The sequence below is a fragment of the Uloborus diversus genome, chromosome 7 (assembly GCF_026930045.1).
Source record: "Uloborus diversus isolate 005 chromosome 7, Udiv.v.3.1, whole genome shotgun sequence".
Lineage (NCBI taxonomy): Eukaryota > Metazoa > Arthropoda > Arachnida > Araneae > Uloboridae > Uloborus > Uloborus diversus.
Genome location: NC_072737.1, coordinates 41,807,350 through 41,827,440, shown reverse-complemented (window position 1 = coordinate 41,827,440; position 20,091 = coordinate 41,807,350). Strand labels below are relative to the sequence as shown.

Genomic DNA, 20,091 nt, shown 5'->3' with positions numbered 1-20,091 from the left:
ATAGAGGCATTTGCATTTTTCCCTACCCTCTATGGGTGGCCTAGTTTTTAATTCTACAAATATTATTTAACTTCCTTTTGTTTTTATTCATATTAAAAAGATAACTACAAAGGAAAAGTAGTTTAAATGTAGGCTAAACAGCTGCTTTTAAGTCTGAAAACAAGCAAGATACAGAGATGGTAGCAATTTAATTTCAGACTTTCAGAACATCTATAGAAGTTTGAAACATCGAAATTTTTTTAATGTCATTATAAAATGTAAATAAAAAGCAAACAATTAAAAAAGATAAAGTTAAGTTTTACCTTGAAGCAATTTTTCGAATTTGATATTCATGCAGTACATAAATATCACCACGACTGGTAGCACAAACTGTAGCCCCATCACTAACTTCCACATGAGTTATATACAAATCTTCATTGAATAAAGTTGATACTAGTCTGGGATTTATTTGAGTGCGATCTCCTTTAGGGTGGCCTGCAAATTAAAAAAAAGGGGAAGATCTCAGTGGTCATGGAATAATTTTTCTGAGCAGAAAACTAAATGAAAACAAATTCAAAACAAGTTCACAAATCAAAATCACAGGCACATTTCAAAGTTACATATACGTAAACTACATTTCATAAGAAATAGGGCTTAGTAAATATATATTTAGACTGGAAAAAAAAAACAGAATATTATTTTTCAACGTTAATTAAAAAGAAGTAAAACTTATATAAGCATTCTTAAATCTGTTTAATTCCTCAATAACTGAAACACACACACATATTTTAAGGATATTTTTAAAGATTTCATTGAATCACCAGGAAAAGAAAAATAAGTTAGCTTTATAGGAGCAGACGAAATTAGAATTTGAAATGTATGAAAAATTGGGATTGACAAGTAAAAGCGTAAGAAATGGTTGTGGTACATAAATCTTACACCTAATCTGTAAAATTCGGAAACTATGTACGCTAAAAAGCCCAAAATCTCTGTTAATCAATAGTTTCCATGACTTTTGAGTATTTTTCACTGAAAACCACGCCTTTCCATGACCATTTTTTATCATGGTCGAAATCCATTACTTTTAATGCTTTTCCCTGACTTTCCAGGTGCATGGATACCCTGTAGTTCTAACCATAATTCTTGAAAAATTTAATAGTTAATTTTAAGGGGAAGGAAATATGTCTTGACCAATACATTGCAGCATGTTTATTAACTTTACTGCAAAGTCCTAAATACATTAAGCAATACTCGCCCATTATCTTGAATGAAACTATAGTTTTACTTAAGACATTCTGAAAGCTTTAATTTTTCCAGGGTGCCTACGGGGGACAGCATGTCATGTCCCTCTCCCAAAGCAACTTTCATGGGTAGGTGGTAATCTTAGACGGTACCGGTAATTTTGTGGGTCTCATTTTTGAGGTGGTGTGGCATTGCCCAAAGAGAGATGGTACCCTTGCATTTTCACACGTTTTGATGTTCAACACAAAAATATCAATATATACATTTTGAAACATCCTTACTGGAATTAGGGAATTAAAAAAAAAAAAAAAAAACGCATTTAATTCTTTAAAAAAAAGTGTAGATAAATTGATCATTATTTTAGTTATTTTCAATGGCAATACTCTTTTTATCCGATTTTTTTCAGTTGATAGTATTTTAATTTAAGAGGACCCATATATTGCATAAATTATGTACTAAATTAACTTTAGTAATGTGCATTTATATCATATACTAGAAGGTTGGACGTCAAGGAATGATGGGTGAAAATTTCTACATTTGAAAGAAGCCATTGCCTGTTTGGTGATATTTTCATAGTTAAAATTGTAACCCTAACTCCAGTGGATTAACCTTAAACTCCAGTAGATAGCGTTCATTGCTAACCATTTTTTTCCATTTCTTCATTCTCCTGAAATGACACAGTCTTAACAGTAAAACAGTTAAGTGACCGGATCCAGTTCAGCATTGTCACAATAGGGCCTTTCCCTGCATGTTAAACAATGAAATGAAATGAAATGAATGAAAGGGAGGGCTAAACCGAAACAAGCACTGCAACCAGAGGTCTATTGTACTAGTCCTCAAACAGAAGTCTTAAAACAGACCAGTAGCTGAAGCAGAATTCAGCAAATGCCTAATAGGAATATCATGTATCATGCATGGTTCAAGCAAATGATGACCAAGGTGTTCAAAGCTATAGGCAGAAAACACTTCACAATCACATAGGGTGTGAGTAATAGTTTCCTCCTTAAATAGGTAACCTCTGCAAATTGAATCATTACTAACACCCATTATAGCAAGGAGCCGCTCTAAGGTGTCAAGTCCAGTAAGAAGACTAAAAGCCTTCCTAATACTAATTTTGTTAAGAAGCCTACTGTACTTCTGGCATGTGACCCTCAGAAAGAATCAGGTCTGTCCTCCTTAGAAAGACAAGCTGAATATGTTCAATGTCATCGTGAGATAACCTCTCCGACAGGAAGGTTTCTCTCACAACAGCAATCTTAAACATACGCACTGCTTGAGCATAGGACTGTGGTTTACCAGTTCTTACTCTTTGAGATACAGCAGTTTGTGCAGGAGAAGAAGTTGAAACCTCCGATCGATGACGTTTGGTTTCTCCTACCTTCTCAGGATTGGCTGGCCCAGTGGCTTTCGCCTTCTGTAACAGCCTCCCCACTCCTGCCTGCGTCTGTTTCATTTTAATGCATAAATGAGTACCCCCTGCCCCCTTACTGCAGTGTCGGTGGGTTGCAGAAATGCCCCCTCACCAGTCGGTGAGTTGCAGACCAGCACCCTTACCTCCTTTAGCAGCAAGGTTGCTGGTTCTCTCCTTCAAGTCAGTATCCAACTCCAAAGGAGCTGGGAACTGGGCGGTGGTAAAAAGTCAACACCCGCACAACCACCCTGTACGAGTGCAAGGCTAATAACAATGAGGTTTCCCCCGGTTCCTCTAGGGGACGGTTTAGACATCATACAACCCAGATGCCATCCATCAGCACGGTGCCTCACACCTTGGATTGGGTATCCATTTTAGTCGCCTTTTTACGACATGCATGGACTGCATTGGGACTATTCTGCTCTAGTCACCACATGGATAATGTTAAACATTGCCAACACGCATTATCAAATTATCATGCCATGGCGTGAGTTTCATTGCTGAAACATGCCGATTACTCGATCATCGGCTATTATTTATATGAGGATTTAACTTGCTACATTTTAATCAATATTTGGAAAAATAACAAAATGTCACAAAAGGAGATGATATTGAATACATGGAAAGGAAATAACTTACCTAACTGTCCTGCATTTAATCCAAATGTGTAAACACAACTTTTGGTATAAATGACAGAATGAAATCTTGCAGCTCTGACACCAACTATTTCTTTGCCTTTTAGAAATTTTAAGGATATAGCTTTTGGTATTAAAAGACGCTCAGGAGGAGGTATATGGCCAAGTTGATGATAGGTATTTAATCCGCAGCTCCACACCTAAGAATAATGGAATCATTTGAGTCTGAAAGTTTACTTGGCTTTCTCTATCAGAGCTGATTAGGTTTTTGAGTTTCATATTAAGAAGAAGCCCTTATCAATGGCGATATTCATATACTTAATTATGATTTAATGGCAGTGGTTTCCAAACTTTTTATGGCTGCAACCCCCTTTTTTCATAAAGAAACTGTTTCTCCTTTTCTAGAATCTAATTTCAATTAATAGTACCCTGATATCAATTTATGTGATGCGTTAGAAAAACAAGCCCCCCCCCCCTTTTGTGTCCAAAAACATATTTCTTTCTTATTTTACTATAATACAGGCGTTCCCAACTGGGGGAATGGGTGTCATGGCGCCGACCGCGCCATTAAAATTTTTTAGTGGGGAGGGGGCACACCTGTGTAATATAAGTATTTTTATACATTTAAGATGATTTTACTATATCTAAGAAATGGCAAAAAATTACACGAAATAGGCATTTAAAATGCAACATTAGTGAAATATTAAAGCAATATTATATGTATGGGTGGACTTATTTTTAAATGTACATTTTCTCTAACAGTGGTGGCCTTAAAATGATATCCATGTTCTTATTGCGGAAACTCTAACCCGAATGCTATAACTCAGACTCAGGTCTGGATCTTCCTACCCGCAGACCCTGCAGTGTGGAGGGAGGAGGGGAGGGCACGTCCTTAAGGGGGCCAACTGCCCAAGAAATTGAAAAAAAAAAAAAAAAACTAGCACAAAGACTTATTGCCATTGGAAATATACACTACTGATCTCTTAGCTATATTGCTATAGATTTTATTGCAGGGGAGCTAAAAATTTACAGATCTGGGTCTACTCGGAGTTTTTGATGACTTTATATCCAGACACCAATTTAATTTATATTTCTTTGTGTATTGAAAAATGATATTTTGGTAGCAGCTAGGCACCTCCCTTACAAATAATTCTATGCTTACCCAAGGAGACACCCCCTTACAGATTGGGAACCAGTTTTAAAGGCTTCATTCATATAATTACTGTGCGAAACATTCATAACATATAAATCAGGGAGAAAAGGTAAAAACGGAAACATTATAACCCCAATTTTAATATTTAAAGATAAGTAACATACAGTTTTAAAAATGTCCGTATGTGGTAAGTTAGGAGAAAGAAAAGTAATGCATCACAGTTATTTTTTAATGTTAAAAAAATGTAATATTTACCTGACCACCTTCAAGCAAAAACAGTAAATGATCCTGTCCAGCTGCCACTTGTAAGCATTGCTGTGAGCCTATGCCTTTAACTAAAGACGGGACAAGGCAGGTATCTTCATTCCCTTGACCTAATCTCCCACCATGTCCATACCCACAAGTGTAAACTTTACCATTTGTAGAAAGAAAAGCACTATGAAATTTACAAATATCAACCTAGAATTCATAATAAAACTTGATGATTTTAGTTTTCCATTCCATTAATCTTTGAATACATATAAGCAAATAATTAAAAAAATACAAAATAAATTACAAACTGAAAGTTGTTTCAAACATGTTATTGACAAAAAAGATAAAACAATTAATCAAGTAAACAATGCAGTTGTAGATTGCCCTGGGTAGGTTAAAGGGCAGTAATTGCAAATTAGGCTGCAACTGTTGTCATTTATTGTATGTTAGCTTTACAGTACTATCCTACTTATTTGGTTTCCACAGAAAAAAGCGGGGAAAAGGTCTTATTCCGACATCTCTCTCTTGTTAGTATTGAATTTAAAATTCATTTCTTCAAATATCTAGAAAACTTATTTCTGCAGATACTGCTGTTTACCTAACTATGGCAGTAGAATGAATGCATTCACACAATAGATAAAATAGCTAAAACTTAAAGCAGTGAAAATTTGACAACAAGTTGTTGTGTGAAAAGACACACATGATGCAATAGGAAAAAAATCATCTAATTTAAGATATGTAATGAAGATAAAAAAATATGAAGAAAAACAGATGCAATTTTGGAAAAGTGAATTAAAAAATACTCAACCATAAATAATTGATTTTCTATCAGTAATATGAAATGATGTAAAGGATATTTTAGTAAATAGGAAATGCAGGATTTTGAATCAGCTATGAGAAAAATGAACTTTAGTGAAATCCAGAGGACTTATGTTTGCTAGTATGCATAAGGTTGTCAGCCATAGCAATACAGTTTGAGCAGCATTTTGAAATTTTGAGAGGTTCCCTATCGGAAATTGTTTGTTATTGAACCCCCCCCCCCCTCCCCGCAAAAAAAAATCTTTTTTGAGGAGCGGGATATAATTTCTCTCTCAGTTAAGAACTCAATCTCTTAAAAAAAAAAAAAAACATGTGTGTTAAATTTTGTTACCCCTTCTCATTATATTCTATTCTTCCCCTAATATTCTAATTTTTCTTTTTAAAAAAATTCATACAATCACAAGCTTTTGGAAGGGGCCGTGGCCCCCTTCTAAACCTGCCTGTCTGTGTGTCTTTATGAGGAGATTTAAAAATAGAAAATAAAATTTTGATATTTTGTACAATTTACAAGGCAGCTATGCACCAAACTTTGCCAAACTTCATGATAGCTATACCAGCTTTGAAACTTTACCTGATAAACTAAAAGACAATTTCAACAGTCGCCTTGTTTGATGCAAACGTATGGAATTTTATGAATGATCTGTTTACCTATGTACCTCTTAACTCTCTGCCAGGGCCGTGCCAAGCCTGATCGGCGCCATCGTGCAAATGTCTTTTGAGTACCTTTATTCAGTGACGTTTGAGCAAAATATAGTTAACTCCTGGGGTCAGGTTTTGTAGACAAATGCAGTATGGAAAAAAATATGTTTGGCACTTAATTTATTAAAATGAAAACAATCTGTAAATTTTCAATTTTGGAAGTGCTTATTTTATATCTCTAAGTTATTTCCAGTATGGGCGGGTGAAAAGGATGGGTGACTGAAACTGACTTTTCAGGGTGGCGACAGGAACTGTGAAAAAAAGGTTCCCTGACTTTTCCCTGATTTAGTTCACCAAATTTCCCTGATTTACGTTACCAATGATAACGGTTTTCTTTCTTTCCTTTACTTGAAATCCATTGTATGTTTGTATAAAATGCAGTATTTTAAACGTTTTAAGTTACGTAAAGTTGTTGAACTAAAGATATATTTTAAAAAGATGCTACTTTTTTTTAATAAAATGGTTTAAATTAAAAAAAAAACCAAAACAATTTTTTTGGGGGGGGGGGGGAATAACCTACAAAACAGTATGTTAAATTTTTATATATACATGGAAAGATTACAGAAAAATTTAAAAAAAAAAATACTTTACTTCCAGAAAACACTTAGCATAAGAATTTTAAGAAACTATTAAAATTACTTTTAAAAACATGAGTATTTATGATAGAAATAAAAAATAATTGAAATTATTTTGAACTAAGTTGTCAAACAGTATAATAATTGTTACAAGAATTACAAGTAATAGTGAAAGAATAGAAGTAATGTAGTTATTCTTATATAACTAATTGACATATTTATGCAAAACAGATGAAACCATTTGACAACCATTCATAGGGAGCTTTTCTCTAATCAAGAACATAGGTTTTAATGAATGAATACAGCATTTTAACAATAAAAAAATAAAGATATTTACTTAAGTACACAAGTTAACTCTATTTCAAATGGTTTCAGTATGTAACGAAAAAAATCTTAGATTGCTTTTGTAACAAACAACTTTGAAATGCAGGGGGGGGGGAGGAAAAAAAAATCAAAATATATAAAAGAAGAATACAACTTGGTTATAAAATTAAAGAATCACTAAAGTCTGAAGAAAAGAAAACCTTTATAATCTGCAGTGACAACAAAGAGTATAACGGAAAAAAACAAAGTTTTTTTAGTTGAAAGTTCAATTTTAGCAATTAAATTAAAAACGCGAAGAAATAATAACTTTTAAGCTTTTATAGTATTAATTCAAAAACCGAAGATTTCTTCTTGAAATCGTGATTACAGTACGCTAATTACTTAGAGACAATGGAATAAAGGCAAAGGAGCTAAGGCATAATTGAAGGCTTCCTCTTTGCCTGTATGGATGTTTATTTTACGCAGCACTGAAAGCGTAAAAGGAAATTTCAAGCTAGGTAAAATAAACAACCTAACAGACACAAAAGTTGAGGAAAAAAGATGCACAAATATGCGGCAGTGTACAATTGCACCTCATTAATTTTACTTTTTTTTTGAACAGATAATTGGCGGAAAATGCATAGGGAATTAAGAGTACTTAATTTTGTAAAGCAAAAAAAAATTTTTTTTCTTCAAAAAAATTAATTTTCCCTGATTTTTTTTTATTTTTTCAAAATTTCCTGATATTTCCCTGACTTTTCCCTGATTAATAAAGTTTCCTGACTTTTCCCTGATCTCCCTGATCTGTCACCACCCTGCTTTTGGAATCTGACTTTTTCTCTTAAAAATCTTGCATGGAGCTACCGTTAAAAAAGAGATGGTCAGTTTCAGTTAATCAAAGCATTTTACCCGAACAATTTAAAAAAAAAATCTTGGAATGTGATCGAAATAATTACTGCTTGCTAGTATGCAGCTTAAATTTCTAATATTTGATATACTGTCCGGAAAGCAAGATGTTTATTTCTGGACTTTATATTGATCGATATTTAGTTTGTTTCTGAAGAGAATTTCAAAATATAGAAAATTCTGAAAATCCCACTTTACCGAGATAGTGTGTTTTTTTTTTCTAGATTGGACCCGGTTTGACGAACCTGGCCTGTGATATGCTGAAGCGTTTTTGGAAAAAGAAAATATTTTAAACATCAAAGTTGACACCGCTCTATATATCTCTCTAATTAATAAATATTGAAAGTGCTATGCCGGTCAAAATATGACAACAGAGTACTGAATTTCTAAATTGAAGTGTAGAAGATATTTCCCCTTAAAATCTGAAACTGAAATCATTTCCGGTGAAATAAAAATTTTAAAATACGGAACCATTACAAAAGGCATTAAATTTAAGATCCAAAACAAATACATAGTCTCTCCAAAGTTTTTTTTAAATTTAATGCACAAATAGTTAAAACAACAAGGGGGGGGGGGTGAATCAGGTAATTATGGTCAACACTTTTCGGAATTATTAAATTAACCTAAATTATTACCTACAATGTATAAATATTACACACTTACACACATCTAAGTAATATGCAAATGTACTTACCGTATTTTTTTAAATGCATGATAACATGAAGCAGTGGAATTACAACAAATTAAAAATCACAAAAAAGACATGTTTGCACAAATTATAATACAAGATATTCACCTCAAGAACCAAAATGGGGATCAGCAAATTTCTTGCTCCTTGTCTGCTCGACCTTGTGCAATAAAAACATGACGAAATAGCATTCATGGCTCCACATTAAGAAGGAAAATGCTGATGTATGCATTAATTAAAGTCACTTGTTTTGAGTGTAAAAGGTAGTGCAACAAGACACAACAAATCAATTTTTCTTTTTAGATTCTCAGCAAGACCGATTAATTGTTTCAATGAGCAGTATAATTTCACTGCCTCCATTAGATATCATGAAGAATTCCATTTTACTCTTTTTGGTTAGAGTTTATTTTCCCTTCATTTGAAGCATTTTTGATCGGTAGAGCTCGGCGCCCTTTGGGCTCTGGCACCATCGTGCGCCGCACGACCTTGCACATAGGAACGGCGCGGCCCTGCTCTTTGCCCACATGACAAATGGATCTGAATTTCAACACATCCAAAACTTCTGTTTAAGAGCCATTGTCTGTAAGAATCAGGCAGTTTATGGCATTTGTGATTGTTGACATTTTTAATTTTTCTTATTTTCACATATGATGTTCCTTATCATGAATGTAATCTTTGTGCAAAATATGAGCTTTGTCTGTCTTACCCGTTTTTGGGAAATTAAATTTTTAAATTTAGGGGGCGTGGCACATTTTTGCGTGTTTTTCAAATTTGCAGATTTTAAACTTTCTTGTTTCTTTAAGTGCCCCTATAATGACATGGATTTTTAAATTCTATACTATTATATGGTCTTCTTAGATACTATTACAGCTGTGAAATCGGTGTCACTACGAGGGCGACGGCCGCAAACTCCGTTTAAAAATGACCGAAAATGAATTTTTTTTACTACATTCAACGCCAATTTTCTCAAAGGGCCTTCATGATGGCACCAACGTTTTTACATAAATTGATAGCTACACTTGCATACATCAAAAATATGTAATAAAATTGGTGTCACTATAAGTGCGCCAGAAGATATTGGAACTTTTATGTGATAAATTTCACAAAAATGCAAATGTTTAAAATCTAATTACTACTCTCGCCCTCATAGCAGAGATCTGAAGCTAATTAAGTTTGATAACCAACATGTTCGTCTAACATATGAACTAAAAAAATCGGTGTCACTCCTATTACTTTCGGAAATATAATCATTCGAAATTAGTATGTTATGGAGTTATTTAAAAAAAGACTTTTCAAATTCGAATGGCTTTTTCCACGGTTTGTTTTAAACTTTAATATAAAATTACAGTAGTGACACCTAAAATAATGTATTTCTAATGCTTTTTATAAAAAAAAAAAAGCTTTGTAAAAAGCATTAGAAACACAGTAAATCGATATAGGTACAGATGGACGTATTGTGTAATGTGCATTATAGGCTAAAATAGTCGTACTAATATTCATATGTTTTCAACCATACTAATTTTCTATCTGTTATTTATATTAAAAATGCAACTATTTATAACATATTGTCTTAAATTGTTATAAACATAATGTATTATATTGCGAACATTCAGAATCTGAAACATAATTTGAGGATGACGTACACTAAAACAAAGAAAACATAAAAAATCAAATCACTCAGTTTTAGAAAGACGGTCATCTCTTATTGATATCTGGTAATTTTGTAGCACTAAAGCTTGGGAAAACATGCTATACCGGAGAAATAGAAGTTGACCATTTGCAAGTAAAGGTCATATGCATGGCAAGAAGGATTGGAATAAATAAATTTATTTGACCGGAAAAAGGTCAATATTGGTATGGTAATCTAAACATAATATGCACAATAGATTCACCTGTACCTATATCAAAACGAACATTTTCTTTTCAAGATAAAGATGCTCTTACTGCCCAAAGCTGTTTGTTAAACGTTACTTTTTTGTAATAAATTAAAAATAAATATGATCAAAAACACTATCTGGGTGTGATAAGATTAAATTTAAAAATACATAAATAAACAAATAAAATAAATTAAAAAAAAAAAAAAAATGAAAAAATACACCACAACATACTAACTTCAAATGATTATATTTCCAAAAGTAGTAGGAGTGACACTATTTTATTAGAGCAAATGTTAGTTATAAAGCTTAATTAGTTTCAGATCTCTGCTATGAGGGGGCTAGTTGTATATGGATTAGCAAATGGTCAACTTCTACTACTTCTCCGGGGGGTACCATGTTTTCCCAAGCTTTAGTGCTACAAAATTACCAGATATCAATAAGAGATGACCGTCTTTCTGAAACTGGATGATATGATTTTTTATGTTTTCTTTGTTTTAATCTACGTCATCCTCAAATCATGTTTCAGATTCTGAATGCTCACTATATAATACATTATGTTCATAACTATTTAAGACATTATGTTATAAATAGTTGCATTTTTAATATAAATAACAGATACAAAATTAGTATGGTTGAAAAAATATGAATATTAGTACAACTATTTTAGCCTATAATGCACATTATACAATACATCCATCTGTACCTATATCGATTTACTGTGTTTCTAATGCTTTTTATAAAGCTTTTTTTCTTTATAAAAAGCATTAGAAACATATTATTTTAGGTGTCACTACTGTAATTTTATATAACAGTTTAAAACAAACCGTGCAAAAAGCCATTCGAATTTGAAAAGTCTTTTTCTAAATAACTCCATAACATACTAGTTTCGAATGATTATATTTCCGAAAGTAATAGGAGTGACACCGATTTTTTTAGTTCATATGTTAGACGAACATGTTGGTTATCAAACTTAATTAGTTTCAGATCTCTGCTATGAGGGCGAGAGTAGTAGTTAGATTTTAAACATTTCCATTTTTGTGAAATTTATCACATAAAAGTTCCAATATCTTCCGCCGCCCTTATAGTGACACTAATTTTATTACATATTTTTGATGTATGCAAGTGTAGCTAGGAATGTATGTAAAAACGTTGGTGTCATCATGAAGGCGATTTGAGAAAATTGGCATTAAATGTAGTAAAAATATTCATTTTCGGACATTTTTAAACGGAATTTGTGGCTGTTGCCCTCGTAGTGACACCGGTTTGACAGCTGTAATAGTATCTAAGAAGACCATATAATAGTATAGAATTTAAAAATCCATGTCATTATAGGGGCGCTTAAAGCAACAAGAACTTTAAAATCTGCAAATTTGAAAAACACGCAAAAATGAGCCACGCCCCCTAAATTTAAAAATTTAATTTCCCAAAAACGATAAGGCAGACAAAGCTCATGTTTTGCACAAACATTACATTCATGATAAGGAACAACATTTGCAAAAATAAAGAAAATAAAAAATGTCAACAATCACAACCTGCCTGATCCTTACAGACAATGGCTCTTAAAGAAAATCTAAAAATCTGCATGAGTTTCTTAGAACTTTCAGCTTTAATGAGATGACATCTGCCTCCAGCTCAGTTATCGACAATTCCAGACTGATGAATTCATAACAAGAACAAAATTGCAGACTCTAGATGTCATAACTGGGCTGTCAGAACATTGCATGAAGTTCTGCCTTATCCCTGGCTTAAGGGTAAATTACTACTTAATACCAAAGAAATCTTGTTTTGACTATCTTTAATGAATAAAGTCGATGTGGTGCACAAGGTTTAAGCATACATGAAAGGTATATGAAAATGCATGCATGTTTCCTTACTAGAAAGTCGCCTGTCAAGGTATGATGGGTCAAAACTGCTTCTACATTTGAACGAAGCCATTGCCTATTTGGTGATATTTTGATGGTTGATATTTTAATCCTAACTCCAGTAGATTAACCCTGAACTCTAGTAGATAGCGTTCAATTTTGACCATTTTTTCGTTTCTTCATTTTCCTAAAATTAAGTCTTACCAGTAAAACAGTTAAGTTACCATATTAAGCTCAGGCTTGTCAAAACAAAGCATTTTCCTGCATGTCAAACATTACCAAAAAATATTATCAAATTATCATGATGCAGTGCAAGTTTCATTGTTCATGACGTCAGGAGTGTTACTCGATCCATGAATTTGATATATGTATAAGGATTACTAGAAAAAAATTACCTGCTTGATGCTTATGAAATCTTTACGAAACACCTCCAAAAGTTCCGGAACATCACGACTCTGAACTTTTCCTAATCCTAAGTTACAGTTAACATTGGAACCCCAAGCATAAACTTCTGATGGATCTAAATTAAGTAGAAAAAAAAACTTAACATGAGATAATATCTATCAATTTCTGCACACAGTAATTGCAGATATAAAGCAAAAAATTATGAAACTGTCATTTTGTTTCAGTATTTCTAGAACATTTCAAAGCTATTATTATGATAAAAACAAATGATCCAGCAAAGAAAAGAGGACTAATTTGAAGGTTAGATTTTCTTCCATTCAAATTTTCTTTCGATTGTACGTCTGCACAAATAATGGAAAAGCATTATTGCTTTCATTTGCTATTCTATTCAGTTTCCTGATAAACAAAATAAGTGAAAACACATTTGTTCTTTATTATAAGTTGCTACCTTACTTATATGCAAAATTTTTGTTACTATAAATAAACTTGTGAATATGTTACAATTAATTACAAATCATGCATTTTTTAAAAATTGTCTCATTTTTACTGAAATGTTCTTAATCACTTCAATACTATGACTACAATGACATCACTTGCTTTTGTAATAGTAAACTGTAAAAATCATTCTTCATTCTGTCGCTCAATATACAATTTAAGAAGTATACTTGGAAAATACAAACTTGGACAAGCATATAAAATTAAGTTAGGAAAAAAAAAGATCGAAAGAGAAAAGAGGAAAAGAAAGAGTAAATGTAAAAAAATAAAATAAAATAAAATAAAATAAAATAAAGGAAATCGTACTAAACATGATATTAGATACAGGTATCAAATAGCATTTATAATTTAAATAATAATAAAGTTATTAATATTTATTATACTGCTATAATGTTAAGTTTGCAAGGCAAAAGTTCTATGCTCATTAACAAATATCATACACTATATTAACGACTCTTGCTTATTAAAAGTTGACAGAGGAACATGCAGGGCCAGTTCTAGTAGTTCTGCTGCCCTAGGCGATATTAACAAGTGCTGCTCCCCCCCCCCCCCCATTGAATAATAAAAAGAAGAATATAATATAATAAAAAAATAAAAGTAAAGGGCTTAAAATTAAAGTGTTAAATTCCAAACTGTGTTTTGCATATATAAGCACTGGTACACACTTTAAATTATCTTTTTTAACATTAAAGTAGTGCATCTTTTGGCACTGAAACAGATATTGATACTTTCTAAAGACTTTTAAATCACACAATTTGCCGTCTCAAAAATTAGATTGAATTTCTAGTTGAATTTCGAAGTATGTTTTGCATATCCATCCAAGCACTGTTTTTTTTTTTTGGCACTCTATTTTTTTTTCAGCATTGATGCAGTGAATCTTTGGCGTTTAAACAAATATTCATACTTAAAAAAAATGCTTCAACTTCGACATTTGCCACCTCTAAAATCTGCTGCCCCAGGTAGCCGTCTACCCCTGGAGCCGGGTCTGGGAATATGGGGCAAAGTTAAATGGTTAAGATAACTTTCCTTTTTAAAAATAAAGAAATTGGATATATGTTTTAAAAACAGCAGTACATAAAGAACAACTTAGTTTATAATAAAATTACCAATGAAATATTATATTTCTTTTTTGATAGTACATTTGCACCTTCAAAAAAATAAGTGGAAAATTTTCACTTTGTGTGGGGGAAAGTGAAAAATAAAATGTTTTTCTAATGAAATATTTATTAGACTATTAAAAATATTTTTCATCAAATGAGTGAATAAACAAATTAATGAATGGACAAATGTATAACAAATGAAACAAAAAACGAATTAATTAATTAATATACAAGAAAAATGAGTGACTAAATAATTAATGTAAAATGAATGAATAAATTAGTCTATAAAACAAAGAATGAATAAGAAAATAACTGAAAGAATGGTCTAATTATGTGAATTAATAAATTAAGGTATGTAAATGAATTAGTTAATCAATATAGTTGCAGGTATTTCAATAAATCAATGAATAAGAAAAAAAATAACTTATTTCACTTTAGCCCATGAACACTTGACAAATTGTATCAAACATTTAAACTCAAATTATGTCAAAAATTAACAAAATATGTATTGCACTGGACATCAGTAGATTTCAATTATTATTTAAAATGTTAAATATAGAAGCTCTATCATTTTATAATTAATACTAAAAAATATTTTTGAGAAACCACAAAATATTACAATATTGCATCAATTTTTTAAAATGAGTAGTATGAATATACCTTGATCTTTGGAGCAATTTATATTTTGACAGGAATCAACTATATGTTCAAGAACAGAGTTAAAATATTGAAAGATAGGGGGCACTGCAAACTGAAAATATTTTATAATTTCACTTAACCCAGCTATTTCACTTTCACCAACCATGGAATATAAAAAAGGTGAAGAAAAATAATCCTTACTTGAAGGCAAATATTCTATATATGGAAGTCTGTCTTTTAAAATTATATCCAAAGGGGTGAAACCTTCTTTGTCAAAAGCTCGCAAACTTGCTCCATACTGGCAAACATAAAGAAACCCGAAATTTAGACTACAACAAAAAACATCAATGTTGCATTTTTAAGGTTATACTCTTTAATTAAATACTAACCAAACAAAGAATTCTAGCTGGATAGAGCTGGCCATAAAATAAGCTGCGATGTAAAGCAGTCCAACCAGATTCAGAATCTTTTACATCCACATCAACATTGCAGTATTCCAAGAGCCACTCTACAATGTCCCATTTGCCACATGATGCAGCAATGTGCAAAAGATTTCTCCCTAACTCGTCAGTAACAGTTGAAAAATTATGGCACAGATATCTAGGAGAAGAAAGTATAATAATTTATGCTATAAAACAAAAGAAATAACTTTTGAGCACATTACTAAGAACAAAAACTTGTTAGAATATTGATTTAAAAAAGGATTTTGTTTTGATGTCAGTCAGTATAAAGTTTGGTGGAAATTTTTGCCTGAGGGTGAGCACAAATCTGAACAAACTTCAACAATGGTCTAAAATTTTTACTCACTATAAGGTATACTTTGTGAAGCAAACTAAACAAACAATCAATGGAATGGACAAGAGAAAACAAGGCACAGAGGACTCACATAATCTTAAGGACAGGCCTGTACCCGCAGACTCCACAATGTGGGGGAGGGGGGGCATGTAAGGTGGGTCGAAAAAAATTGATTTTTTTATTTCGGAATCGTGCTACCTCTCAAAAGTTATAGTTTGGTATTCTCAGATGGGAAAAAATACAAAAAAAATTCTTAGTTGGCATCTTTAGTTTGCGCATAAGGCTGAAAGTTTGAAAAAATATGCTAAAAATTGAATTTTTCAAAATATAATAAAATTAGTTTTTTATATTTTTATCATGCAACAGCCATAAATAGTCAGTATATAGCATAGTTGGAACGTAAAAAAATACTTTATAGCTTTTACATAAGACCTTTTAGCCCGGTCAAAATAGACATTCGAGTTCGGAAAAATTCCCATAAAGCTGAAAATTGGTACAGACCTTAAGAACATCATTATAAGTGAAATGTCAAAAGTCCTCATCGATCCGAGTGGAGCTAAAAATTTTTATGCAAGGTCAAAATTGAAATTTTTTTTTTTTTAAATTGAAAACATTTGTACAGTGCTGAAAATTGGTACAGACTTTAAATGCATCATTGTGAATGATATATGAAAAATTCCCATCGATTCCACTTGAACTAAAAGTTTTATGGAAGGTCAAAGGTCAAAATAAACAAAGAAAACTTAAAAAATCGGAAAAATTCACATAGAGCTGAAAATTGGCAGAGACACAAAATACACAATTATAAATGAAATATAAAAAATCCCCATCGATCCCACTTAATATAAACATTTTATGCACGGTCAAAGGTCAAAAAATGCTTTTTTTTTATTTTGCAATTATTTCAAAACATAACTGTTATTATAAAAAGCGCATATTAATTTGCAAATTATACAATATGTTGAAAAGACATTTTTATATGAAGTTCAACTCTTTCTGGTTCAACTTATGTGAAAATGGTGAAACAAGTACAACATTATCCCTTATTTAACGGATATAAGGTGCCTCTCAGTACCTATTATCCCTAATCAGATTCTTCAGGTGCAGCAGCAACAATTTCTCTAGCCTTAGGATACAAAGGTTGATCAAAAGTAACAAGTAATGCTTTGTATTCTCCAAAGCACAAAGTAAAGTAGTGTATATACTATTGTAGTCATTTGCAGGTTGGTGAATAAATGGTAAGAACAAAATTCTAGACATTGAAAAATCCATATTATTCTTTGTTAAACCTTCAATATAACCGTTCCAACCTGATAGGGATAAATTATTTCATTTCCCATACAACCATAACAAATCTATTTTCCGGAGTAAGAAAGAAGTTGTATCACTTTCATAAGCAAAATTCTGAACAGTTATTTTACTATATCCTACTACACCATTATTGTGGTACTCTTGTGTTGGCACATGAGCTTTTTCTGCAAAATCTTTCGCTGAAATAATTTGTTTCATTCGCGATAAAGGATCTTCTGCTAAAACTGAACTTCTAGGAGTAATAATTTGGATTATGCCCATTATGTGTAGAGTGTTATGGCCATCTAAAGTGTGTACTTTAATACCAGTATTGTCTGCTGCGTATTGAATAAATGTCCCGGTTTCAGGTGGTAAAATATGTGGCTGATGGTTAAAAACTGTAGCCGCCTCATACGCCATAGTATCATTATACGAAGCACTTAAACCAAAAGATGAGAAAATTTGTATCAAACGTTTAGATCCAAATCGTCGATGAAAAAAAACTGAGAGACCCAATTGTAATCTCGAGATGAAAGATCTAGGACGAACAGCAGCCATAATACAGTGGCTGACACTAGTACATATTAATTTCAAATGTTCCAATTTAGATCGTTTTCTTTTTAAGATAATTTGCTCCAAAAAATAAGTCAACTCCGGAATGTCACTATTAATATTTTCAAACATTTGACATGGCGGGGGATAATTGTAAGTGTCGCACACGACGATTGAATATCTTCTTGAATAATTTCTGCCGCAGTCTTTAGTACTCAAAATCTTTCCTCTTTTGCTGTTTTTTTTTTTAAATTTTCGTACCAAGCTTTGTTCAGTATAGTATCGTGCTGAGTGTAAACGAATCATTGCTAAACTTCCACGTTTCTCGGTTATAATCATTCTATTGCCATACCTTAACTTTAATCTGTTTTTGATTGTTTTATCATCTGGGATTTCACTTTTACAAATATTTTTTAGTTCTTACAGTGAAAACTGACAATCATCATTATTTTCAATATAATCAAATATTTCTGTCATCACCATAGTAAAAGCGGGATTTTTAGGACGACCTGCTTAAAGATCTACAGAACGCTTTAGAAATGAAGTGTAGCAATTAGAATGGTACTCCGCTTCAGCAGCAACTAAATCGTATTCATATTGTATGCGTGCAATAACAATTTTTGCTACATCATCTGAATGATTATGTGCAATCTTTAGAATATTATCTTTAAAGGAAAGAGTAGCAACTTGACAAATTCTACGCCGTATATTCTGTTGTTTTTTCTTTTCAGTCTCTTCATTTGCTTCATCACCACAAAATAAGCAACAGTTTTTAAAACAAAATGTTGTCTCACCTGATAGGACTCTAGAACGAGGTGGACTACTCAGAGATGTACTGGCCTCTGTCTCTTGTTGTCTTTTAGCTGCCGCAATGCCCACTTTCGGTTGTACATTTTGGGACACTACATGAACTGATCCACCGACTGTTTGTCTTTCAAGTATTCAACAAACCCATCGTTCCTTGCACTACTTGAATCAATTAAAGATTTTAGTCCGCGTTCAACAGTAACAATTTCACTGTCAGTCAAAGATTTATTGCAAATGAAGCAATCTTGCGGCATCTTTGAAGAATTATTTGTTAAGGGTACGTATTCATATCAAAAATAGTATCAATAAACCCGACTTTTCACAACTAAGAATCACTCCCTGTTAATAGGAGCACTTGTGCGACTGACTTTGCTCATACAAAGGAATCTAAGCGCATCCACTCTCCCCTGAATGTAATTTGATCTTTTTAATTTGAAGGGGTGTGTGAATCGTAAGAGGGGATAGACATAGGGGTCAAGTGTAGTTTCTTGAGGTCACTCGAAAGAAAGAAAAGGAGCTTCAGTACTATTCCAAGTTTCAAAAACTGCGATACCTTATGAATGTTATCATTTATTGAGGGGGGGGGGGCACAAATATTGGGCTTTTTTAACATCTAGGACAGATCCAGCTTCTGGTTTTGGAAGTACTCGTTATCAGAAAGGGATCAAAGTAATTTTAGGGCACAAATAGAGGGTTTAAAGTCAACAAAATATGTCATCAAAATGCAGCTTTAATTTTGTCGCTTACGGGGGGGGGGGGGGGGGGGGGTAAGACCACCAAGGCACAGCCTCTAAATCTCCGCTTGTATGTACATAAGTGCATAGTTTTCAAACTTTGTATCCTCTATTTTAAGACACTTACCGTTTAAGAGATATTTGTGAAAAATTGATTTTCTGAGCTTCGACCTTGAATAAAACGTTTAGCTCCACTGGGATTCGTTGGGAGCATTTGAAATTTCGTTTATAATGATGTCTGTAATTATTTCAATGGTAATTTCATATTCAAAGTGCAATATTTGGACAAAAATTGGGATTTTAGGGTGAATTTTTAGAAATTTGAGTCCCTGAACTGCAGTTTTAGACTTTATTTTATCGCTTTAAGGGGAGGGGGTTATGACCCCTTGACCCATCCACTGAATCCCCTCCCATTTGTGCATAATTATCTATTAATTATTTATTAATTATCTATTAATTTTCAATCTTTGTATCCCCTACTTTTACAATAACACTTACCGTTTAAGAGATAGTTGCGAAAAATCGGTTTTTGACCTTTGACCTTGAATAAAATTTTTAGCTCCACCGGGATCGATGGGGACTTCTGACACTTCACTTTAGTGTTGTCCTTAACTATATTTGTGTTAATTTCATAGTCAAAGTACCAAATAGGGGTACAAATAGGGGGTCTAAGGGAATTTTTTTTTTTTTTAATATGTCTCCAATGCCATTTTAACCTATATTTAGTAGCTTTAGGGTGGAAGGTATGACCCCCATGACCCATCCTCGGAATCCCCACTTGTTTGTACACAATTGCATACCTTTCAAACTTTCTAACCTCCATTTTTTCGCTAACAATTATCGTTTAAGAGACATATATGAAAAATTGATTTT

General features: G+C 32.5%; 1 protein-coding gene across 2 annotated transcripts in view; it reads right to left on the bottom strand.

The window, feature by feature from the left end:
- The window catches only part of LOC129225586 (inhibitor of Bruton tyrosine kinase-like), a 52,335-nt gene that overhangs the window by 26,091 nt on the left and 6,153 nt on the right, over positions 1 to 20,091 (bottom strand). For both annotated transcript variants that reach the window (XM_054860040.1, XM_054860041.1), the window contains exons 3-8: positions 15,430 to 15,640; positions 15,242 to 15,338; positions 12,797 to 12,921; positions 4,676 to 4,879; positions 3,272 to 3,467; positions 303 to 474 (exon numbers count right to left, since the gene is read on the bottom strand). In XM_054860040.1, coding sequence (XP_054716015.1) covers positions 303 to 474; positions 3,272 to 3,467; positions 4,676 to 4,879; positions 12,797 to 12,921; positions 15,242 to 15,338; positions 15,430 to 15,640 — 1,005 coding nt within the window. The remainder of the gene's footprint in view (positions 1 to 302; positions 475 to 3,271; positions 3,468 to 4,675; positions 4,880 to 12,796; positions 12,922 to 15,241; positions 15,339 to 15,429; positions 15,641 to 20,091) is intronic.